This window comes from Vipera ursinii (assembly GCF_947247035.1).
Source record: "Vipera ursinii genome assembly, chromosome: 4".
NCBI classification, from domain to species: domain Eukaryota; kingdom Metazoa; phylum Chordata; class Lepidosauria; order Squamata; family Viperidae; genus Vipera; species Vipera ursinii.
Window position 1 is genome coordinate 60,426,041 of NC_139514.1, and position 26,230 is coordinate 60,452,270.

Genomic DNA, 26,230 nt, shown 5'->3' on the forward strand with positions numbered 1-26,230 from the left:
CACTGCTTTGCCAGATTTCAATCCCATAGAGTCATGGGTCTTGGGATTTGGGACATATTCTGTAAATTATCCCATTTGAGGCATGCTGATTCAAAAACACTTGTTCTTTGGTGTTTTTCCCAGTTAGAAGTAATAAAGTATCATCAGATATGATAATTTTAGCAGTATGTAGATGACATCAAATATGATCAGCAGTATAACTAGAGATTATTGTTAGCACATTTGTGGACTGTTTTAATGGTTTAGGATTCTGTGAATAGAGATTTGAAATCTATTGGGTCTCTGTGCAGTTTTACCTGAATTTACCAACAAAATAGCTACAGTATTAAAGCTGAGCTTCAGTTCTTGTACTGCCCCCAAATCCAACTGATTGTCACTCATAATTAAATGATAATTTTTATGGAATTTCTAGAAATACTTTCGTACTTTCGAGTCATTTGTTGTCACAGACAACTTTTGTGAACCTTTTCTAGCTTTATAACTAAATCTTGTCTTAGATTCTACTGCATTTTTATCACTAGCTACCTTACTGTACATTTGCATTATGATTTTCTTTTATACTTGTCACCTCAGAGGCCTTTCACTTGTATTTGTGATATGATAACGTATGATGTCCATGAATTAGCTATCTAGATTAAATTAACAATACAAGGCTATCTTCTTCTGTCTGTTGTATAAAAAACAACAACAACCAAAAATACATGAAATACATCTCAGCTAACCTGCACACCAGTTTAGTATAGTGCTTGAGGGGTAGCACTAGAACCTAGGAGACCATGAATTCTAGTCCTTCCTGGATGGCTGGATGACCTTGCAAATCAGTAATCTCTGTCAACCCAATTCATCTTACAGAGTTGTGGTTGTGGGAAAATATGAAAAGTGAATATTATACCTATTGTATAAAAAGAAAATATATAAATCTAATAAATACATTTATGCTCACTTTTTGAATGGTCCTAAATTGGAAGTGTTGTTAGAAATGGTCTAGGAAACTTTAAAGTGGATCCAGTTTTTCGTCAAAGTCTCATGAGATTTATAACCATTTCCAGAGTTTTGAGTTAATTTAATTAGTTTTCTAAATTTACCTATGCATTTGGTATGTCTTTCTGTCTAAAATATTTAATTTTTGAAATATTTTGTCAGGAGCAAGAAATCGGGAGCTAGGATAGAGTTTAAAAGTTAAAAATTTACATAGTAAATTCTGGATGCTTTAAGAAAATGTACACAGATCCAGAACATTATATATATATTTTTTCTGTCAAGCATACTAATGCTGTTGGTAAGAGACTATGTGTAATAATCAATGTAAGATATTATTTACATTTCACCAAAGTCATTGGGACGCGGTGGCTCAGTGGGTTAGGACGCTGAGCCTGTCGATCAGAAGGTCGGCAGTTTGGCGGGTCGAATCCCAAGTGCCGCGTAACAGAGTGAGCGCCTGTTACTCGTCCCAGCTTCTGCCAACCTAGCAGTTCGAAAGCACGTAAAAATGCAAGTAGAAAAATAGGGACCACTCCGGTGGGAAGGTAACAGCGTTCCGTGTGCCTTTGGCGTCTAGTCATGCCGGCCACATGACCACGGAGATGTCCTCGGACAAGCGCTGGCTCTTCGGCTTTGAAACGGAGATGAGCACCGGCCCCTAGAGTCGGAAATGACTAGCACGCATGTGCGGGGGAACCTTTACCTTTACCTAAAGTCATTTTCTAACAGTTTATGGAAAAATAGTTGAACCTTGCCAAATTTATAAAAAAGATAATGAAGATGCATTAATAGAAACAAAGGGAATATTCCTTTGGCATATTTTCTTATTTCTTTGAAAGAAAAACACTTCAGAATAAAAAAAAATATAAGAAAGCTTAATGAGGTGGAACTTGTGAGAAAGAAATAAAAACAAATTATTGGAGAGGAGAACATATGGTATCTGCAAAAACACCACAATCAAAGAAAGATTGAATTAAAACATTCTAATTCTCCCATTTCTGAAATGCAGTCAATATTCTGGCTGCTAATAAAGACAAAGCATTCCGAATATGATCATTTCAGTGATAGGAAGAAGTAAATGAATAGACCAGCATTTAGGTATTCTGCTCCTGACCTTACAAACTAGGATAAAGTAACAAAATTGAAAGGTTTCTTTCTGTCCTACCCATTCCCTTTTCCTATTGCACTACTGACTTCAAAAAAGATATGACATCTAAGTCAGCATTGACTTTCTTGGAGAGAAATTTGAACGACTAAAAGCATGGTAATACTGCAAGAGAAGACAGCCTAGGGCAGCTTTATAGACTACAAAATAATAAATCACTGCCTTGGCATCTGTTGAAGAGTTCTTAAAGAACTCAATTGTGAGAATACTGATCTCTTATCAATATATATAACTTCATCCAAATCAGGCTCAGCATCACAGCTGCATGAAGCAGGGCACTTTATATTGGATTAAGGTGAAATCTAAAAAATAAAAAAGACATGTGCTTTCCTGAAGGAGGTTCCTGGGATGTCGAAAGAAAGGAAAAGAGATGGATGCATTGCAGTAGCCTGCTTGCCTAACAGAAAACCAAGGCTGCATATATTGGAATTGATTAAATCATTTCCAGGCAGAGCATCCAGTTGCATCTGAATTCCTTGCAAAATGTGGAGTTGCCTCTATTGATTGAGGAGAAGTAAAATATCAAACTCAGTCCAAACATCTGGCAGACTGTGTGATCAACCATAATAATGGTTAAATCACTAATCCTACAAATCTGTTTGATGGTTTATTTCTCTGAACCATAAATGCTACCCACTGGCCTTTTTAAAGTCACTTCCCACTAAACACAAGGATTTGTTGGTTATTCCTCATTTATCTTCCCTCATTTGGCCTAATTCTATATTAGAATGAATAGCACCTAATTGTTATTCCAATGCTGAACCAATTGCTTGACACACATACATAGAAACCGGATCAGGTATATTTCACAATGTTAGTAGTGAGAAGCCTATTGTTTTAAATAAAATTCTGCATTAATATCAGAGAGAATTCTCAATCTTTAACTCCTACTGTTCTGTTGTTTATTTTGTTGTTTGTTTATTATTTAATTCAATTCAGCATAAATTCAGGTATTGAACACAGGAGATTCAATAATTGCAAGCTGTAATATTGCTCTTCCCCCTAAACTTGATGGATGAATCTAATGCAAATAAGTATGCATATTCTGACTAGGGAACTCTAGTTTTTAATTCTCCTACTCCCATAAAAGATAAAGGTAAATGTTCCTCTGTCCAGTCATATCCGATTCTAGCCAAGGGAGCCAACCTTGTCTGAAGATACTTCCGTGGTCATGTGGCCAGCATGACTACATGCATGAAATGCTGTTACCATCCCAGTGAAGTACCTATTTAGCTACTTGCATTGGCATGCTTTCAGATTGAGAGGTGGGCAGGAGATGGAGCAAGTACAGTAATAGAAACTCACCTGTCATGCAGTGCTCAGGTCTCAAACCTGGTGTCATGGTTCCAACAGATGAAAGTCTTCAAAACTTTGAGGCATTGTTTACCTTAAAGAATCTTTTATTTGGTAAACAAAATATCAGAACTATGTAGTCACAACCAAAAACTAAATTCCCCTCCCTTCGATACGAAGTAACAAAGCATAATTCCCTCCTCCAATAAACAGTCATAAATCACATCCCCCAATTAGCTTGAAGTGCGGGCTTTCTCCCCAGCTCTCCAGCCTGCCAAAACTCTATCAACTCTGGGCCCAATGACCTTGGGTTCCCACAGCTGAGTTATTATTGTTATGAGTAGTTGGACTCTCATCCACATTCCCCCTCTCAGCATCAACTAACTCTAAAAGCAACAGAGAAAATTGGTTGCATTTCTATCTGTTGTCAAAGCAAGAACATCCGATGTTAGCAGCATTGACGCCTGGGCTGTCAACTTTCCAGCTGACAAACTCAGCATCTTTAACTGCTGAGTCATCATGTCCCCTTCCTCTTCTCATATATATTTCCAAAAATGGATCTTTTCCTTTTATTTTTTTCTTCATTTTCTACATAATTCTAAGAACTTGTTATATTCAATTAAGAAGCACTAATTTATTCATATCAAATTATAATCAAAACAAACATTAGCAGAGAAACTTCAAAGCTTCTGAGCTGCCTCTACACAAGATACTGCTATTTGAAACCAGGTCTACAAATTCATAGATAAGAGATGGTAAAAATTGCCAGATCTGATTACCCGGCAGTCTTCAAAAATATAAATGTTCATGACTGATATATCTATTATGGGATTTCCTTTTTTCTAGTAATGATAGAAAGGAGGTCCTTCTATTGTCAGATTGAAATTATATTACAAATATAATTATATAATTATAAATTATAAATTGAACATTAAAATATTTTTTTTATTCCCTGACTGAATTGATGTTAATGTGCCCCTATCTTTATTTCATATGCAGGCTCACATAATCTAAGAACAATGAAAAGACTGAAAGATTTTCATAATACCTTTCCTCATACACACATATTTTATAGCCTGTATATTTTTCACTTTGATTTGGAGTCTGCTGACCTCTAAATGCAACCTTCCGAAAACTGCTTAATCACACAGCTGGTATACACTTCTCTGAACTGGATAATATTTTTTCCCCTTATATGCATTTGATGGTGCTGACCTGACAGTTAAAAAATGCCAGATTCTTTTGACAGCTATGGGTTGGAGCTAAATAAAAGTATACAATCATTTAAAAGAACAGTCATTGAGGTACTTGGTGGAGGGTCTTGAACATATAAAAAGCCTATTGTATGCTTGCAGTACTTCGTGTTCAAAAAGTAATGAAGATCAACTCATAGAAAACTCTTACAGCTTTTGCTGCCCATGAAAAGGTTATGAAGAATGGCATCAAAAAGGAGTTTTATGCCACCTTAAAGATTAATAGATAAATTGTGTCCTAAGCTTTTGTGAACCAGAGGATACAGTATTGAAGATAATTCTCCTTCATGCTAGGTAACTGGAACCTTATATTGACTGTTTCAGTAGACCACTGCTCAGAAAGGATCACCTAACAATAGGTGTGCAGATGGCTCTTACACTTAAGAGGTAAGCTAATTTTGGGAAAGAACTTAGAAATAATGGAGAAGATTTTTAAATGATAGTTAAAAACTATAGTTTCCCTTAAATCAAACTTGACTCGTAGTACCTTCATAGATGTGTCCATAAAGAAGGGAATTATTTTTGCAATAATTATGCATTTTTTCATTATCTTCTCCTGAAATGCTTTTCCAATTTTCCCTGTCTAGATAGCTAGCTTGAGATTTTCTGTTGAAGTCCAAACCAAATATTAACATGATCCACTATCCTTTACCTAGTTTAAATAAGCAAATCTCAGTTAGCCCTTATTATAGGCTTCACATCTGTTACCTTCGCAACCGCTATTCCCCAGAGAATAATAAAATGCTTCAGAATGTTATGATGCATTTTTGAGGATTGTGATACATTCACACACTACATTAAAGGTTCAGTAAACTAAAATGGTTTACTAAAACAGCCATTTCATAACCCAAATCAATTTTTAGATACACAAAGTAGAATAGGAGGGTTTTTTTGCCCATTTCCATTTCTTCCTTTGTCAGTTCTATAACTTCTTAGCTGCTGCACTTGAATTTGGTTAGAGGCTTAGAGAGGGGGCAGAAACAAGCTAGCAGCATGCCTAAAAACATAGTAAACCATGCATCCTTATTCACAGTTCATAGTAAGCCAATAACAAACAACAGTTTTAGAATCTGTTTTTACTGCACTAAAAAAACCCAAAACATAGTCAATGGTCCCTCTTTGTATATTGTGTTAGGCCAAAGGCAAGTAAACAATATTATGGCTGTAACAGAATGTGTAAAATCAGTCAGTGAATAATTAGTTTGAAAATCCTAAAACACTGGATGCTCAGCATGGACATACTATATTTCATTACATCAAGACAGTTCTTAGATAGTTATGTTGAGGAGACTTTTACTAGATCAGACTGAATAAATATTGCAAACCTCTGTATGTTGCTGTTGGAGAAAAGCTAGAATTATGCCATTATTGTATTTCTTCTTTTTTAGCCCTAAGTAACCCATTTTCCCACATAATTGCCTATGCAAGTCCTTAGTTTCAAGAAAAAAATACAGGGAAATTATTTTGTCGGATTCCTGGAAAGATGTTTTGTAAAACTTTTTCTGAATATGACATGTAGACAGATAAATCTGATTGATGTGGAATGCAGAGACAAGGCTAAATTATTAAAGAAGAGGTGTCATATATTCATGGAATTATTAAATGAGAGCAATTGATACAGAATGACCACATATAACAACTCCACATATTATACATTGAGAGGCTGAGAAACCAGGGTAGGGCAAGAAACAAGTGAGTGCCTGGAATCTGAATATTTATGAACGTTAGTAATATTTACCATTGGAATACTAATATTTATCAATTCAGTTTGTTATTTTAAATGAATGATATTTGGTTAACTATTAATAGTTACTAAAATGATTGCTCATCTTCAATAAATACATTTGATGGCATAAACCTTCTGGGCCTAACTACATACTTGCTATTTCTTGAAGGCCATGACATAACCTATTTAACAAATTAATTCAGAATTCCACATACACATTTCTCTCACAACTGTAACATCAATTTCTCCTGTAACAAATGGAGTTATGCATTTGGTGACACACATGAAGTCTTGAGTTACCAACCAAAAATGCACTATTTTCAGCAAAACCTAAACTAAAGGTTGGAAATGCCACAATTCAAAATAAAGTGAATTCTAACAGGCAGTGAAGAAAAGAAATTAAGCCAGTTCCTCAAGTGCATATTGGCTTGGAGGGTTCATGAAGACTCACTTGGCTGCACTGACAACATTATGTCACTAGATAATAAAGCATTCGCCATAATCATGGTCGCCTTCTCTTTGCCGCAGGTTAAAGGCATAAACATTTGCTGCCTCAAATTCCTGTCTCTCAGATAAGTGTCATTTGTATAATGTGTATCATTTTAATAAACTGTTGCCCCCCTCTGAGTTATATGTTTAATTCTTTTCCCTTTTTGGAAGAGATTAAATAAAGCTTTAGGGTTTGAATTGATCTGGAGTCACTTGTTCTCATGTCCCAAATGGCATACAAGAGTAAGAAAGGATTACAAATATCTGACATCAACTATGCAAATTCAGAAAAGGTCAGGGCTAAATTCACAAAGAGGAATTAATTGAGTAAGTTCTTGGCTCTCCAAACCTACTTATAGGGCATTGAATTCAATTATCTGCAGTGGTTTCTTTGATGAAGAAAAAAAGCTTATAGTGTGAAAAATCTCTGTAGTAAGATATTACTACACCTGGACTGAAAAAATGGACCCAAAGTACAAAGTTCAAGAAGATTATACATGGATTTTATTTTTCATTTGATAATTCAGTTTTTAAAGCGGCACACAAGATTATTCTAAATTAAGCCCCCCCCCAAGTTTTATTGTTATTGTTATTACTTTTTCTAGAAGAACTGGGGAAAAGTTCTTCACATTTTTTTGATAGTCTAGCTGTATTGTTTCTATCTGGATTCATGTATGCACTTTATCATTATATAATTCCATTCCCATTTTTAATTATATTTTCATGTTCTAATTAATTATTATCATCAGGCAATGGGAATCTGAGATTAACCTAGCTGTCTGTCAGGCATCTGGAAAAATGTCTTGTAAATATTAATTGAATTCCTACCAGACATTAAAGAAAACCATAGCATTATTTCCTTTTATTTTCTTTCAATTTTCAATGTTTAGATGGCCAGTTCTACCAACACACAATTATTCCTAGGATGGAAATTCAAGATTTCTGATTTCCTTTAACTCTAAATGGCTGTATCAAATCTTGTATGAAGAGTGCAGGATTCAACCCATTTGTTTCAGAGTATTAGGAACTCAGGAAGATTGCCTTCGTGTAAGTGAATTGCCTGGAGAATCAATGAAACAGTGAAGGAGGAAGACATATTCCTTCTTCCTTTTCCATGGATGTCTATAGTCTGACCCACATTTTCTGCTTGTTTTCTGGTTTAACCAGGGATATATTTAACATTATCTTTAAAAAACCATGCAAGGTTTGCTGCAGAGGCTCTGAGATGTCATTGTTATTCCCTGTACAGTTGGACCTACAAGCTGGTGATAAGCAGAGGTGGAAATGTGTATTAATTAAAACACTGAGGGAGGGAGTAGAAGCCTTAATAAAATGCATATTTCATTTCAGACTCATTAGAATCATATAACTATAAACTTGGAAAGGCCTACTTAGACTATTGCATCTATCTAATAGTCAGTGCAGAAATTCAAATTATAGTAGCCCTAACAGATGGTTGTTCAGCCCCTTATGAAAATATGAAGAATAGGGGAATCAATACTTTCCCAGGAAATGGATGCCACTGCTGGGTGCTTTTTCTCTTAGAGTCTTTGTCTTACACTTCAACCAGAATCTGCCTTCCATCCTAAGCATCACTGTGAACCTCAACACATATTATATGCCCCGAAATAAATCTTAACTCCTCTAAAGAATGTTAGAAAGTTTTCTTCTAACATTAAGGATGAGATTAATTCAATTTGACAGTGTTGTTGTGTTTCTCCTACATGGTTCTAGGCTTTGTTGGTTTTGCACTGCACCTGCTTAGTTCTTCCAGTAAAATTATCTATGCATGATGCATCAAGAGATTTTGTTTATTAGCTAGCTTGTCACTGAATCTGACTCCGAGAGAGCTGAGATGAGTGGCTAGGAAAAGCTTACCCAGTCTAAGGAGAACTAAAACCTGAATTCCCCACTTTTAGTTCAGTAACATATATTTCATGAAATTGTTGCTCATTTTTTAAACGGCCATTACATGGATAGTCATGCAATACATGATCATACTAAAAAATTCTTTTGACTGCCTCACATATGAACCTATAGATTACACACGTAGGTGGAAGACTTGTCCTGGAATAATATAAAATTAGAACCAAGTCTGGAAATCTGAAGAAACAGCTGAATGGCAGATTGCGACTACATCATGGCGATTACCAAAATTCATTTCCAAAGAAAAAAAATGTTATTTTGATTTTTTAAAATAAGCATTCTTTTTGCTTTGTTTGGTGTGAGACATTGAGGACCAAGTGCAAATCTTTACATGGCCATGAAAAGTTTTCTAGTGGCTTTAGGCAATTTACTGATTAGCTATTCTACAGGACCACTTCAAGACTAAAACGCCTTCCAAATTCTTTTGGAATGAGCAGGGGCAACATGGGGGTGATGTAAACAAAGTTACAACAGGTACAACTATGTGATCAGAGCATTACTTTTTTTGATATACAAAGCACATGTGGGATGCACATAAATAAGGACAAGCTTTGATCAAGGGCAGTGATCACTGCTATCTTGACTGTTTTGACTGCCTCCCAGAGGTACAAATAGAGCTATCAATGTAAGTGATTTCATATAAACCTATCACCTGTGCTTCATCGAAAGTGACAATCTATTCATTCCCAAGAATATATAAAACTTTAAAACTCTCATGACAGGATACATTCCTGACAGAGGGCCATATCAATCCCCAAAATTTTGTATGAAAACCCAGGATCTTTTCAAAGGTAGCTGCCAAGTGATTTTTGAATGTGATAGAGGAGGAAAAATAGATAAAGTGTTATTGTATTAGCCATATTTCACTGAACCTGAGTTACCGTAACTGTAGGTTTTATCCTGGCCCCATTTGCTTCTTTTTCCCAGGCCCTTAATTGGAGAGCAATCCCTTGCCATTGCAAAGGTCAAGAGCAGCCCTTTGCTCCAGTGGATCCAAGGGACTCATATATAAATAAGCCACATAGTCATCCTTGATGGCATAATGTTTATATCACATTACTGAATTACATGTAGCCAAAGGGCAGAAGGATAAGAAAGATGGAAACTCTTACGGTGGTAGTATAGCCAGCATTGGTTTCAGTCTTAATAATGCAATGCCACATTAACTCTAACTTTAAATCACAGCTGAGGCTATTTTTCTGTTGCTTAAAAAATCTGTATTTCAAGATTACATAGATAATTGTTTGATTTAAAGAGCAGCTTAACAAATACGAATAGATTTTGTTATGTATTGATAATTCATATGGGCTGTTATAAATGGTTAACTGTTGTATTCATTTAAACTCTTAACTGCCTGTCTACCACTTTGCAAGTTTGTGTTTTGAGCGGGAAGATCATTTTAAATTCATTGGCTGTCGCCTATCAGCAGTTCGTATAAATAGATGTCAAAGCGACTGTTAGAGCTGCTTCTGTGTTAACTCAATAAATGTTCTGTTACTTTCCGCTTTTGCCTCGTCAATGTCTCAACAATCCCAGAACACAACAGATTTCACGCCAAGAAACATGTAACAAAAGTTCCATTTGGGTCAAATGATGATCCACAGAAATATTATTGAATGAAATGGAGTTTACCCAGATTAACATTTAGCACTTCATATTTTTAAATGTAAAGCCTTTCAGAAACAGCTACTTAAAAACAGTACGGATATACAAAAATTTCCATACATTCCTGACATTTTCTTGGCAAGATTTTTGAAGTGGCTTCCCACTGCTTCCAAGAGAGATTGACTGGCCCAAGTCACCCAGCTGGCTTTGTGCCTAAGGTGGGACTAGACCTCCCAATTTCCAACCTGGTTCTTAACTACTACACCAGACTGGCTTTCTTATTCCTATAACTGTCTTCCTATTGTAAATAAATGAAAGTTTTTTTAAAAAAAATATATCTAAAAGAGGATGAATATTTTTTGTTTGTGCTACTAATAGCACAAAATATCAGGAGGATGAAGTCTCACAGGCTGTCATTATATCATCACATCACCGCTTATAGCCTCTAAGCAACACAACTCACAGTTTTGTGCCCCATGCCAGAAAAAGATTGTATCATATGAAGGAAAAATAAATAACTGAAAAATGATAGACAGTCCTGGATTTGTGGTGAACATCAAAATTTCTGCATAAATCGCTCCAAAAAATGAACAATGCTACGAGTATGTAATAATATGTGGTTTACATCCAGGAAAATGAGGTAGTTTTACATAGCCTGAGCAAAGTCACAATGCATTAGATGTTGTTAATCTGTATATGTGTATTGTGTTGCAGGATAGAACTGGCTGCTTCTTAGGTAAGCTAAGTCAATTAATAACTAATTCAAAATTTCTTAATGTACTTTAAGACTGCACAGCAGTTTGAATTGGGCTGTCACTATGGTCTCTTTTGGAATGTGTTTCTACATGGGATTGACCGGAGAAACCCTATATTCTAAAATATGACACTACATTGCTAATAATAAATGCTTGGCATGAATGCTTTGTGCTTGAACTAATTTATACTTCTTTCATAATTGATATTATCTCCCTATCCTATGTTATATTATGTTTTCAACAATGTAGTCTCAGTAGTCTCAAAGGTGTGGTGGCTTGCCTTGTGATGATTTGTTAATTTAATAATGCATAGCTGACCTTGAGAAAATTTACTAGTTCACCACATACTGGTCCCTCTTTTGAACCACATTTAAGTGCAAATATGTCAGTTATTACTCCTCTGTCTAGGAAAATAGATTTTTGAGTTAGAATACTTTTGCCAAAGCTGATGCTCTTTAGATAAGTGAAAGTTCACAGAATGCAAGCAGGGAGACAGTATAAATGTGGTTTAATTTGAAGTGCAATGAATTTTGAGGATTTCAAAGAGAGTTTAGCCATTTTGTAGCCAGTTCCTGAGGTCTGAGAGTTGCCTGATCCATATTATGTTGGTGTGGGATTCTTAACTTCAGAAAAATTACAAGTAATTTGTTATATTTTCATAGAAATCAGTGCAGGAGTTTCCCAGTGACTGATGCCCACCCTGTGACATATAAAAGTGAATACTTGCTCTGAATGGCTACAATTATAGAAAACCATTTACAGGAACTTGGGAGTTAGCCTTTTCTGTAATTGTATATAAAAGGGGACAAAAGAGACAAGTGCTTTTTTATTTAGGAAACAAAATTCAGATCCATAGATATGAAAAAGAATTTGGTATAGCCATTGAGTGCACATTCATCAAATGGAAATCAAATATAATGTTCTGCTCAACATAAAATGCAATTTTAAACATGTAGTCATTCTACTTCACTTTATTGTGCACAGTTCTGGTCAGTATACTTTAAAAAAGTTGTACACAAATTGAAACAAGTTCGGAAAAAAATGGGAATAAGGATGACGAAGGGACTAGAGGATTACTCCCATGAAAAGAGATTGACAGACTGATTTTCTTTCAGAAGAGAGGGTAATACTATTGGAATATATTGTTGAAAGATAACTCTTCATCAGGGTTCAGTCCAAGCTGGGAGTAAACAAAATGGAGACTGCTTTAGAAAGAAGGTTGTAGTTTATTGAAGAGAAACATGGCTCTGGGAAAGCTGACCACATGTTGCTGGGAGTGGTGGGTTTTTATACCTTCTTGGGCTTTTGAGGTTGTTTCCTGTTTTTGTTTGAAGCTTTGTATTTTCTGTGTCATGTACTTTGACCTAAGTCTGAGTGTGCCCTTTTGGTATTGGTGAGTTAATCCTATTATATCCACAAAGGTCATGGCTTTTAGAGTTTGGGTGGTTATGTAGATTTTATAGGTCTTTGTCTTCCAAATCTCTTTCTCTGGATTCTTCCCACAATATAAAATGACATCACTAGAAGACTTGTTCTCTATGTTTTCAGAGTGGGGGACTTCAAGTAAGAAATTTAAGTTACAGGAAGAGAAAAAAATCAGTTTGCTTCATGACTGGGTTTCAAATTGTTAATGATGACTGTGCAGTTTTTCCTTTAATGTTCTAAGTCTGCTACTATGTCAAAAGCTGGCATTACTGGATATAATTCATTCTCAATACAAAATAGCTCTAGTATGTTTTACCTAGGAAAATGAATTAGCAAGACTTGTTCACTGCAAGTCCTGCCCCAAAGGACCCAATTTCTGCCTTTCTTTTGTGAAATAATTACATTTAAATCAAGGTGAACAGCTGGAAATTCTTAACTTCAAACATATCCCTTTGTATCTTGTTTTTTTAAATTGTGGTGTAGTTCTATTCTGTTTTCTTCTCAGCCCAAACAGATTCATTATTGGCCTCAAACTAATGATTTGTCAAAATGTAACAGACTACGACATATTTCAGGGAAGGAAGGAAGGAAGGAAGGAAGGAAGGAAGGAAGGAAGGAAGGAAGGAAGGAAGGAAGGAAGGAAGGAAGGAAGGAAAAGATTACATATCATTGTTCAAGTATTACTTAGATGCTTTCTGTAATAAATGAAAGTCTGTTTTATTAGACAGTACTTGGCTTTAATCATATCAATTTTTTCTCATCTTAGTTCATGAGGTGCCATGAAGGTCAACTCATAGTTTCAAAAGATGAATCCATTTTTTAATGTTCCCTAAGCTTCATGTTTAAAAGAAGTATCAGTTTGCCACTGAAGTGTTTACTGCTTATATGACATGGAATCTAGCATGCCTCTCAGCCAAGTTGGAATCACTCCCAAACAAGTACTGTGATTTAATCATACTCCTGAAAGTGTTCATTTTGGGGTTTTCTCTGAAGAAATTGCTAAAGAAACGAATGCAGCCAAATTAAAAAAGAAAAGTGGGAGTGAGTGGGGAGAGAGAATAAAGCTGGGGGTGGGTGGAAAATGGATTGATTTCAAAACTCTGAAAATTGATTTAAGTCCTGCTAGGGATTCAAAAGCCTCCTGGGCATATTAAAAAAGGAATGATGAAAAGGCACGACAAGCATTACAAATTAGGATAGAATGATGTATAATGATGTATAATGCATAAGCAACAAACTATTTGGACTTTACTGTGGTGTAAATGCTTTTGTTTTGTTTTACTTTTGTTGGTTTGTTTTAATTTTAGAAAGACATTGCCTTAAGTGAAATTATTCTGTTTAAATTCTAGACTGAATTAGCACTGCCTGCAATAAAATGCTATGAAATGTGCAAAACCTGCAATGGAATATTACATTGTAGAGTGCCCCTGATCGCTGTTTCAGAAGTCATCACCCATATCCTTTCCCACCCTGTTCAAGTCCATTTTCCTTTCAATCCAGTTGGTTTTCCTCCATAATAGTCAGTTGACATTCTGCACTTACTGAACACAGCCTCAATAGGCTTGTCCTCTTAAAGTGTCACTTTGTCCTAAACATTTTGTTCTACATTTCTGCATAGCTCAACTTTTTTTAAAAAAGATTTATATCCATCTTATTCTCAGAGAGGGTGCACAGAAATATTCAACTATGTAAAATTCCAAACAAATCCACCCTCAGTACCTGGCTATTGGATCCACTGTAGCCCTGTACTCTGGCTGCTGTGGAAGGCTAGGTTGGCTTATAACAAGGCTGCTAATTTTTGATCATATCATGTAATAGAGCATGGATGATATGGATGTTTTGCAAGTTGCATTAGTTGTCAGTATGCAATTCAGGGTGACGGTCATCCTCCATAAAGCCTTACGTGGCATGGGAACTAGTTATATAGTCATCCCTCTTCCATGGTTTATGCCATATGGTGAGAGCCAACCAACTGGCCATGCTATGGGTCCACTTGATCAAACAGGGTCATCTTTGGATCCTTTAAAAAGCATTCAAAATTATTTTTAGAATTGGTTATGACAAGCAGGGCAGGAATGAATTCAATAAACAGTGTCCTTTCTAAACAATAAAACACATTGGTAGAACTCAGTTGATTAATTGTGCCATATCAAAACAGAATTGGCAATTCTGTAGTGTCACATATTTTAAAAATCTTTCTTAGAAGGTCTTCTACTGTCATCATTAGGAACAGTGTAGAATGCATTGAAAAGTAATGAACAAACTATTCAAGGAGTGCAGAAAGTTCAAATACACTCAATATTTAATCATGACTGATCTGTGTCCCTGTCTACCTGATTCCATTGTTTCTCATTTCTGCTATGTTTTCTATTGAGTTACACATCTCTGTGTTGGGTCATTGAAAGGCTCATTATAAAGAGCTTTTGGGAGGCTTGTGCCTGGAATCTTTAATGTTATTGAAGGCATTATCCCAAATATTTCTTCTTATTTCCATGTGAAAATGGCTGAAATTCATTCTTACAATATCACCAATATAATATAATTCACAATATATTTATGCACCATCATTTATTCTGACCCTGAAATGTCTCTTATTTTTTGGTAAAACTTCTTTATCTTCAGATTATATTTAGCCAAAGTTATGCATTACATCTGATGCAAGAATACTAATCACAATATCCATATTTTACTAATCTAGAAGTTTTTGAAAATACAAAGACAGCAGCACTGTGACGCTTGTACAGTGATCAATTATTATTGTGTTGAATATTATTTAACCATCTCAAATTTTCCCTTTGGATGGAAGGTTGTTGAGAAGGTGGTAGGCTGCCATTTCAAAGGACTGGAGGAAGTTAATTATTTGGCCTGGACTATGTACTGAGATGACATTGACTTACCTATTTCTCAGAGGAAGATGAATATTGTGCATCCATCCTGGACTTTCTAACCTCTAAGTGGCTTTCAGTCCATTAGTCATAGTATTCCTCTAGACTGGAAATGGTGTTGTAGTGGTTCTCCTCCATCCTCCTGAGCTGGTTCCAATAGATGTGATTGAAGGAAGAGAACCAACCCAAGACCCTTGGTTTGTGGAATGTCTTAAAGGTCAATTCTCTCCCTGCTCTATTTAAGATTCATGTGAAATCTCTGTCATCCATGGCAAGGTTTAAGTATTATGAATATGCTGATTATATTCAGTTATATATTTTAACCCTAGGTTGGCCAAGTGATACTGCCTTAGTATTTAGAACTTCTTGGGGTCTGGGTGGGGAAGAACAGGCTTAGGCTCCACCCTAAGCAAGACTGAATGTTTCTGTTCAAAACAGAATTTGTCACAATCTGGAGTCCTTCTAGACTTATGGTTTCTGTTAAAAGAATAGGTGGCAATTATGTTTAGAAGGACCTTTGCACAAATCCTTTGCAACTATACCTGAATATGGAAGCCCTTGTCATGGTCTCTCATGCTGTCTCAACTCACATTTTGGCCCCTACAGTACACACTACCTATGTGTCTACTTTTGAAAATTATTTGGAAGCTACAGCTAGTCCAGAATGAACTGGTGCAAGCAGTTATAGGCTATATGACACTGCTACTATTCTAACTCATTTGGTTTTTGGATGGCTTCTGGATGCAATTCAAGGTACTAGTGTTCATTTTGTAGTCCTCCAAGGCACAGGACCTGGATATTTGCAAGAACACCCATCTCCAATTGCTGGTCCCCATCTGTTAAGATCTCACAGGTTGGCAGGCTTTGGTTTCATCATATAAGCAGTGTCATCTTTTAGAACTTAAAACTTGTTTTTTCAGTTGCCACACCTAATATTTGGGACAGCATTCTCCACGGATAGCTTTGACTCTTCTTTTAAAAAGACCTTCAGTTCTTGATTCATCCACAGGCAATGTTTCAGAAGGATAGGCAAGTCTATTTAATTGCCTGAATGTATGAGCTGTCTTTGGGTGACATCATATCATGCTTTAGTTTATTTTCTGTTGTATTTAGTTTTTTGTCATCTGCTCTGATTTACATGGTAAGTTAAGGAGCCATGTAAATCAAAATAATAAATGCATTTGTGCTATTTAGGGCAAGTTAAAATGTGATGAGTCTCTAAGTCTGCAAAGATAACTCTTTTTGCAGGCCTGTCCATCCCTGCATGCATACTTTTTTGAGGTTGCAGGCTCTTATACCAGATATGGAAAGTTAAATAATGCAATACATTCCAAAATCCAAAATCCAATCCACTTCAAGATCTTCCTTGTAAAATAGTAATTTGATACAAGTCTATGGAAGCAACTAAGGTGATTTCCCCACTAGTGACTTATAGCATCTTCTACAAGAGGACTGTCCAACGTGCACCCAATCAAGCAATCTTGTTTGGCCCTCAAGCATCTTTTCAAAAATGGTCAATCCACTGCCACCAAACATAATTGAGGACATTGAGATTTTTGCAGCCACCCAATGTTTCCAAGCCTCAGGGGCACTGCAAATTGTATTGTTGCCATGATACTGCTCAGTAGCTGGTTGGTATGCCAGCTATTCCTTTTAGCTCCACAATTATTTTTGAGGTTTTAATCCTCTGTACAGTTGTGCAGGCCTGCTCTAAAGTCATCCCACCATTGTTCGGCCAAAGTAACATAGTGGTCACAGGCTTTGTATCCTTTCAGCAATGGCTGGCTGTTGCTATGCAGAAGTTGCTGTGAAGATGTCCCACTAATAGGAAATGGCTTAATATCCATCATGACTAAGGAAATGACCAGAATCAGTCACCAACTGAAGGCTTCTTAATTTCAACACAGATCACTATTAGGCATAATAATAATAATAATAATAATAATAATAATAATAATAATAATAATAATAATAATGATAATAATAATGCTGATCATTGTTGAACTGTAATTCTTCCTAATTTATGGATATTTTAAATCTTCCTAACCTATCTATGATAGTTAAGGTCCTATGAATTTCACTGAAAGGAAACGAAAGTGGGCATCATGCAAAAATAAATATTGGTTATTTACTGAAATTAGAGAAGATGAAGCAGAAGTTTCTGTTTAGTCTGTGAAACTGATTAAAACGGATTGTAAAAATAACTTGGTAAATTGCTTGGTAAGTTTATTATGAAATAGACCTGAGAAAGGGCATTTTGGGAAATTAATGGAATTTACAACCCATTTGGTACCCATGCTTTTTCATACATAAGGCTATCTGCAGTCCTAAAACCCTGAATTGTAGGAACTTAACAAAAATGAAAATGATGGAAAGATAAAATAATGCATTAGTGCAAATAACCATTAAAATGATTTACAGAACCACACAGTGAAACAGATTAAAGTTCTATAATGTCCAGAATTCAAGCAAAGAAGATATTGAGCAAGCAGATGGTAAGTCTAAAATTTAGAACATGAAATGGACAACAGGATGGATGATCATGATGCCTTAAAATATTGCAATAAAGATTTGTATGCTAAGGATCGATGAGAATTCTGACTTGTTGATACAGTGACTGCGATTTTACTTGTAACAGTAATTGTTTTAGCAAGTATCACTTTTTTATTTGGACAAAATATATGAAATAATGGGTATACAATTGGGGACTTTCAGTGAAACTGTAGAATTGTTCCAATTGTTCCATTCTTGATAGTTCCATTCAGGATTGCATTTATTATCTTAACTGTATCATCTTAGTCACAAATGTTATTTGACAGTAGTGCACAGATGTGGATTTATGCTTTTGCACCATGCAAAAATAAAATTAAAAAAATGGATCCAGGTTATGATGATTTCTTGATGCAAATAGATTTAATCTGTGATTGTGCAGTTCCATGAAGACCCTGAACTAAAATTTCTATTTTTGCCTCATACTTTGGCACAAAATTGTAAGGATTGTGGTTGTGGTAGCTTATTACACACAGCCAGCTAAACTCTGTAGTATAATGATGGTTTTATATATATTCCGTTTAAACCTCATTTGGGTCTATGAGATTCTGTGTCTTATATCTTCATTCTTGTGTCTTTCATCATTTGAATATGTTTAATTGATGGATTCATGTGGACACTATATAAAACAGTGGGGAAATCAAAGGGATCCATGCCTTAAATCAGCACCTCCCAACCTTTGGGGCACAAGGGACTGGTTCCATGGAGGGTGTTTTTCTTGTGGGGGGGCATAGTTACATGTGCGGGTCTTGGATACCAAGCGTGTGTGGATGGGGCTTATCTTGCTTGTGCGTCCTAGCTCCTGGCTGGCCGCACACTAGTGCCAGGCCACAAACCAGGGTTTGGGGACCCCTGCCTTAAATCATTTTGTGTGTCATGGAAAATAAAAATTAGTCAGATAATGATATTAAGCATGCGCTAAATACTGACAAACACTTGCTCCATTTTCAGATCTATGCTGTGTAAAATTAATTTCAAGAATCTGACATTTATCAGAAGCACCAGATTAGCTACCTTCCCTCTCCAGACGAGAGTTGCTTTCACAGAAGGTTGAACAGAGTTCGCCGGGCGCGACTTCGGAAGGATGTCAAGTGCTTCTAAATCCACCAGACTACATCTACTAAAAAGAGCAGCACAGGGGAAAGTGAGCGACACCATCCTGGCACCCTTAAGTCTCGCAGGACTCAAGCTCAGCCAGGAATGCGTTGCTGTCAAAAGTTGGGGACTGGCCAAACGTCCTTGGGAAAGGGCCGAGCCGGGCGCGTTTGGGAAGAAAAACGTGTTTTCGCCCCCCCCCCCCCCAAAAAAGATACTGCTCGGGACGGCTAGAAGCTTCTCACCTTTTTCCCCCCTGGAGGAAACCCTAAGAATGACGTCCACCGCTCGAGGCCGGCCCCCGTGCCACCACTCGTCCCGCCCCTTCCCCAGAGGGGGAGGAAAGATGGGAGGAGTGATGTGGTGGGTCGAGCCGGGCGGCGCGATCCGAGAAGTGGCGACCAGAGAGAGCGGCCGCCTCCTTCTCTGCCGCCACCGCCGCCGCACCTGATCGGCTGGGGCTGGTGGACCAGAAGCCGTCTCTTTCCCCCCCCCCCCGGACCCCCGGCTCCAGCAGGGCGCCCGGCTCCCCGAATCGCTTGCCCATGGCTTCATCCGGCAGTGGCGTGGAGGAGGTGCGCGTCTCGGTGTTGACCCCGCTCAAGCTGGTGGGGCTGGTATGCATCTTCCTGGCATTGTGTCTGGATCTGGGAGCCGTGCTGAGCCCGGCCTGGGTGACGGCCGATCACCAGTCTTATCTGTCCCTCTGGGAGTCCTGCAACAAACTCGGCAACCCGGAGACCTGGCGCTGCAAAACTACCTTGAACAGCGGTGAGAGAGGCCCCCGTTAAGTCCAGACTGCTTTGTGGGGTTGCCCTTTCTTCCCCTCCCTGCCGAGCCCAGCGCCCCGACCCCTAGCCTTCTTTCGGACCCCACCCAATGCAGCAGCGCTGCCCCTCCGACGCCTGGCCACGGTCACCTTTCCTGCTGCCGCTGCTCTTAGCCCCCGCCGCCCCACTCCGGCATCTTCTTCGTTTTCTCCTCCTCCTCCTCCTCCCTTCTTCGCTTTGGCCTCTAATCCTTACCTCTTCGCTTGTCTTCCCCCAGGATGACACCCCCACCCACCCACCCCGAGCTCTTCTTGCAATCCCTTTCTTCCCAAGGAGCGGTTCCTCCCACCTTTTAGCGCACCGCCCAAGCCTTCCGCTCCTCAGTTGGGCTTCCATAGCTCCGCTGGCGGTTGTGCCCCTTGCAAGCTTCCCCTTTGCCCCGCCATTCGGATCCAGCGCTCGTTTGCCAGCCTTGCAAGTGACCGGCGCAGCATCGCCTGTCTGGGTAGCCACTTTAGAATTAGGTCTGACTTTGACACCAAACACCCCTTTCTTGACATTCTGGCTGGAGTCTTGGGATTCGAAGAATTCTTCTCTCATCCCAGATTCTGTATAGCATCCGCCTTTTATTCCACGATGCAACTACTGTTTTTTTTTTTGTTTAAGTATTATTAACCAATCTTATCTTACTTACTAACCAGCTTCCCCAAACTCAGTTTTGCATTCTAATCCTCTATCTAGCGCTTCCTTCTGGATTTAGGCTTTCTGTCTGCTTTCTATTTTTTCAGCAGTTCTCCCATCTTTGTAGCCTCAAGTGAAAGGGGAAAAAAAAAAGAATAACCACCTTTTCTTTAAATGATGCTTTGGGGAATCATCTGCTTTAATATATTTAATGTACCACATATCTAATAATATAGCATACTCTCTTTGACTCAGAAATTAAACAAAATATTGCAGAGATTTGGAGGCAGAGAATGAATTTTGCAAATCCTTGGTATCAGGTGATCACTTGAGATATTTCATTTATTTGCATATTTAATTATGGAATGAATTTGAATCCTGTCTGATGAAGCGTGCAGGTGGTTCAAACAATATTTGGCTGTTGATTCAATTCAGGTCAGTATGTTTACCTAGCACTTGTTTAATGATCCCTAAACCAACTGATGGAAAGTTTTGGCATTCAGCTTCCTAAAACTGTAGCCAACATAAAGTCACATTTGATTTTTTTTTCTATCCATGTATGACCTCTTCTGTGTCTCATTCCTCAGTATTCTCTCTCTCTCCCTCCCTCTCTCTCTCTCTCTCTCTCTCTCTCTCTCTCTCTCTCTCTGTGTGTGTGTGTGTGTGTGTGTGTGTGTGTGTGTTGGCTGATTGGTATTTCTCCTACAATATTTTCTCCAGGGTCATTTCAAAGGGGAAGGTTGATTTCTTATCCCCTTCAACCAAGTATGTGGTTTGCTCAGCTTGCAAAACTGGGTTGTTTTTTAATTTTTCACTATATACAGTCCAACAATTTTCATACTTTTTGGAAATATTTAGAAGTTAAATTGTAACCCACGTTTAGTAACTCGTAAGTCATGAATTATCCTTAGGCCTCATTTTATTTCAAACCACATCGTTATGCAATAAAATATGGGTTTTCTATTGGTCCAAATATGTATCTTACATTTTTTTCTGGCAAAAATGGAAATTCTTTGCATTGTTCTTAAGAACTTTGCTTGGGAGCTTTATTGGAAGTCATTTTCTTTTGTTTATATCTATCACTACTGCCTGAAACATTTGGTCTGAGGTGTCTTTCTATTGGATCCTTAAGAATATACATATATTTGAAAAAGGTGTTACTATGTACAGCTACTGGAGAGTCAACTTTGTATGAGAGTTTTTTTCCTCTTTTCTTCTCTTCTCTCTCTCTCTCTCTCTCTCTCTCTCTCTCTCTCTCTCTTGCCCTAGCCCACCCCGACACTAAAATTTATGTAGGAATGTTAGCCCAGACATCTCCTTAGCAACAGGGTTTCTTCGCCCCATTTCTTTCTCTCCTAAATAATATCCCCTTGATTGCACAAAATCTTTCAGAAGAATTGGTTGCAAATGTGGGGGGTGGGGGTGGCTGAGTTTCAAATCTAGCATTCCTTTTTCCATCCCCCATATTCTTTTCTTACCTTTAAATAAATTAGTAAAAACTAAATAGTGATTAATGGAGTGTTAAACATTTCCTAACTGCTTCTGATAATCATCCACCTTTTTAGCTGAGGAACTTGAAGGTGGTTGCTATGGGTGGTAGATACAATTATGGGCTCATTCCTGCATTTTCAAATGATTGATGATTGAAGAGAGTGAGTCTTTGTTGCTCTGCCTTCCTTCAAAAATTTTCCAGACTCTGAAATTCTCTTAAGTTATATTGTAGAATGAGTTTACTTATTTTTGTTTTTAATGTAACCTAGGGTTTTCAAGTTATTAGGAATGAATGTTGACGCTAATTGAACAAAACTGTTCTTTTCATTGTATTTTGGCTGAAAGTCAGGCTTTGATTGCTTTCTGCAATCTGCGAATCTGCTGTGTTGACATATCCACATTCATATCCACATATGCTCACCCTTCGGCGACAGTAAATCCTGTCTATGTACTGGTAAAGATTCTTATTGTGGTTGGTGAGTAATGGATCAGGTCCATTATGCTTCATTAGGTTAGTCTACATTGATGCCTTATTCTTCATTATTACATCTTCTATTTTCTCATTCCTCTCCCCGTAAGACCGATTTTGCATATCGACCTCTTTCCAGGAAGACATTGTAAGTTGTATAACAATTGGGTATGCTGGAAAGGAGCAGAGGTTTTTTTGTGAAAAGGCTTTTTAACTAAGGCACTAGAGCAAACAATATTGTGAGTGAAGAAACAGAAGGAACCAACCACAAGCACAGGGCACTGCCTTAAAATATTTGCTTTGTTGTCTTTTGAAAAACAGCAGCACAAGGGACATTATTAAGGGTAGGGATACACTGGAGCCTGTTAAAGCATATCAAAACTTTAATTGAAAAAAAACCCCTCTTAATTAAACTTTAAGTCCTGATTATTCACAGAGAGGGCAAAACCATTGTTTTTGAAGCAGCGAATGCCCTCTGAGTCTTTAGAACATTTGAACCAGAAATTGTCATTGTTTGCAGTTCTCTGAGTAGTAAACTCTGGTCTTGCAATTGTTTTCATAATGCAGATTAAACCTCAACATATCTCTATTAATACAGAGGAAGAAAAAGCTGGTTGTGTATATGCTTTAGACGATTTAGGAGAAGCCCAATTATATGTTTTCCTGAGAGTAAGAATGACCTTTAGCTGGCACTAGTGGGCAGGAATATTTGCTAGATTATTAAAAATACAGTCCCATTTCAATATACCATTTAAAACAAGTAAAATACATCAAAAGTTTTAATGAAAATCATGTACCTTTTAATTCAGAACAGCTCCTTGATACCTATGAAGTATAACTGCAAATGAAAATCACTAATTAGGATTTGATGCAACTGAGAACATTAAGATTAGACACAGGATCTAATCCAATATTGCAATTGAATACCTGTACAAGTATGTTTTCTTTTTTTCAGCATTTAAAATGTACATAATGTAGTCTGGGTAGCATAATTGTATAGCACTGTTAAATCCTACAGTGCAGAATCCTACACTCCTAAGTGATGCTCAGTGTCTTATATTATACTTCAGCCATCCAAACTTTGATGTATCAACTACAATGACTAAATGTGGTCTTTCCAAGAAATGATTATTTTAGTATAAACACATATAAAAAGTCTATGGTATGCTAAACTGACAGCATAAAATATGTAACAATAAACACTAGTAAATAGCATGATCATTTTTTATAATACATTGTTATTTGGAGGGGGTTTCCTGGTGTCTTATTATACAGTATATATGCAGCATTTAGATTTCTAGAAACAATTTCTTATTTTTAGAACTTGTACTGTGCAAGCTCATATTACTAAATACTTTAAATGTTGTATTTAAAAAATCTTAATTATTTTTAATTAATTATTGCAGCCAATGATTTCTATAAAATAGTGGAATGTGAAAGATTTCAGATCCAACTTTCATGAGTTATTACTATACATGGATTATACCTGTTGGTGTATATTTATGTCTGTGTGTGTATTTATGAAAGAGATTTAGTCATATATATATACATTAAATATATCATCTATTACAAAGTAGATATTTATGAATCACTCTGTTTTTTACCATTCGTAAGCAGGCATGCTTGTTTGCTGTTTGCAAATAGCTCAGTAAGACTGGTAGTCAGTATACATTGTTCTTTTCTGCTTACTGTGAAAGCCTTAAAGAATGTAAATTTAATTTTGTTAAGGCTGAAAAATAGTAGCTAGGAAAAACAAAGTTAATATAAAAACTGCCATGTTTATTTTTCATTTGTATAGATTTCTTTTTAAAGAAAACTTTCATTTAAAGCTTTCTAGAAAAAGCATATATGAGTCTGTGTATGTGCACACATGCACACACTCAAATACACAAACACACATTCACATACACATGCCTAAATCCATCAGTTTGATTGTATGAAATACACTGTATGATGGTTTCTTCATTGAAGGCTATGGACTGTAATCTATAATGCTGGTGCATTGAGAGTTGGTAGATTTTTCTCAGCTTCCCAGTCTAGGGAAAGGAAAGTCACTGGCTCCAGTTTGTCTAGCTAGCTTCTGTATTTAAAATAGAATTAGACTTGGGATCTCCCTCTTTTTAGTGCAATGTTGTGCAATGTCATGAGCAAATCATCCCCATCATCACCAGGATCATCATCCTTGTCATCATCATCATCATCATCATCATCATCATCATCATCATCATCTTCAATATGCAAAGTTCATGAGATTGCAGCAAGATCTCTCAAGATTTTGCCCATGTTTGCCAGAGTCTTCCTGTATAAGATTATTATACATGGCTCATCAGATTTACAAAACTGTGATAATTATTATTATTATTTGGGGGAGCATCTGGTAGATGCTATAACATTCATGAGCACTATGTATGTTGCTGACTTCTGAAAAATGGTATAACTGTATTTCTTGATCCATTCAATAAACACAGTATATACACATAGGTGCTTGATATCTTTCCCTTAGGTTTTTTGCACTGAAGATCTTTAACATTAAGTAAGCTTCTCCAGAATAATTTTGAGAGTACATAAGCAGTGCTTTGCTGGACTGGACCTCTGGTCTATCTAGTCCAGCTATCTGTTCTCACAGTGACTACCAACTAGTCCACTTGTCTCTCAGCAGATGGTCTACATAGTTAGTTACAAGGTTAATAGCCATTGAATCCCATGACATCCATGTACTGGCCCAACCTTTTTCTTGAAGCCAATCAAGCTAGAAGCTAGCACCACATCTTGTGATAGCAAATTCTATAGTCAATTTCATTGGGTGACCATTGGCTCTATTATTCTGAAAAGGAGAAAACAGTTTTTTCTAGTCCACTTTATCCACACCATGCATAATTTTGTACACCTCAATCATATAGCTTCTCATTTAACTCCTTTCTATATTAAAAAGGCCCACAGTTGATATCTTCATTGAACTGTTGATATTTCATCCAAGGTCTCTTCACAAATTTCTCTAATGATTAAGAAGGAAGAACTAATAACCAACAGTTGTACCTTCTCCAAATTAAGTAATTGTTTTTCCAGATTCAGTCCCTTAGAATGAATAGCATAGGTCCATCACTGCTCAGTCCCTCCGGGTTCAAAGCTATTCTTCATTTTCCCATTATAAAGAAAATTGTTCTCTCACACCAGTGATAAGAAAATGTACACCTATGATTATTTTTATTTGTTATATGTTATATGAAAACAGTTTGGTTACTGTTAACCAACTTAAATAGTCCAGTTTACAGATTTAAGGGCCTTGATCAAGTACTCCAACGGGCCTCCAACCATATTATCTTTAATCATTAATTTCCCTAGGGTACAATATGTGACTCTGCAGGTAAAATGATTCATTCAGTTATAGTTATCTAATAATTTTCTGACAGTGGATTATCTCATCTTACACCACAACTGCATGTTCTTTTAGCATACAGTAAATGGATCCTGACAGATATAAAATATTGTGACTCTTGATCTCATTGTCCAATCTTGCTTAGTTTAGAAAGAGATTGGTTGGATTTTTTTTAAAAAAAACAATATGTTCTTGGTTCATATATTCAGCAGAACTCACCCAAAACCATTCTGTGGTGGTATACTATGGGTCTGTTTGGGAGCTGATTCTTCATGAGAATATTTAGGAAATATAC

General features: G+C 36.9%; 1 protein-coding gene across 2 annotated transcripts in view; it reads left to right on the top strand.

Annotated features, from left to right (window-relative positions):
• The first annotated feature begins 19,550 nt into the window (after positions 1-19,550).
• The window catches only part of TMEM47 (transmembrane protein 47), a 32,024-nt gene continuing 25,344 nt past the window's right edge, over positions 19,551-26,230 (top strand). For both annotated transcript variants that reach the window (XM_083362913.1, XM_083362914.1), the window contains exon 1: positions 19,551-19,919. In XM_083362913.1, coding sequence (XP_083219039.1) covers positions 19,694-19,919 — 226 coding nt within the window. In that variant the 5' untranslated portion in view covers positions 19,551-19,693. The remainder of the gene's footprint in view (positions 19,920-26,230) is intronic.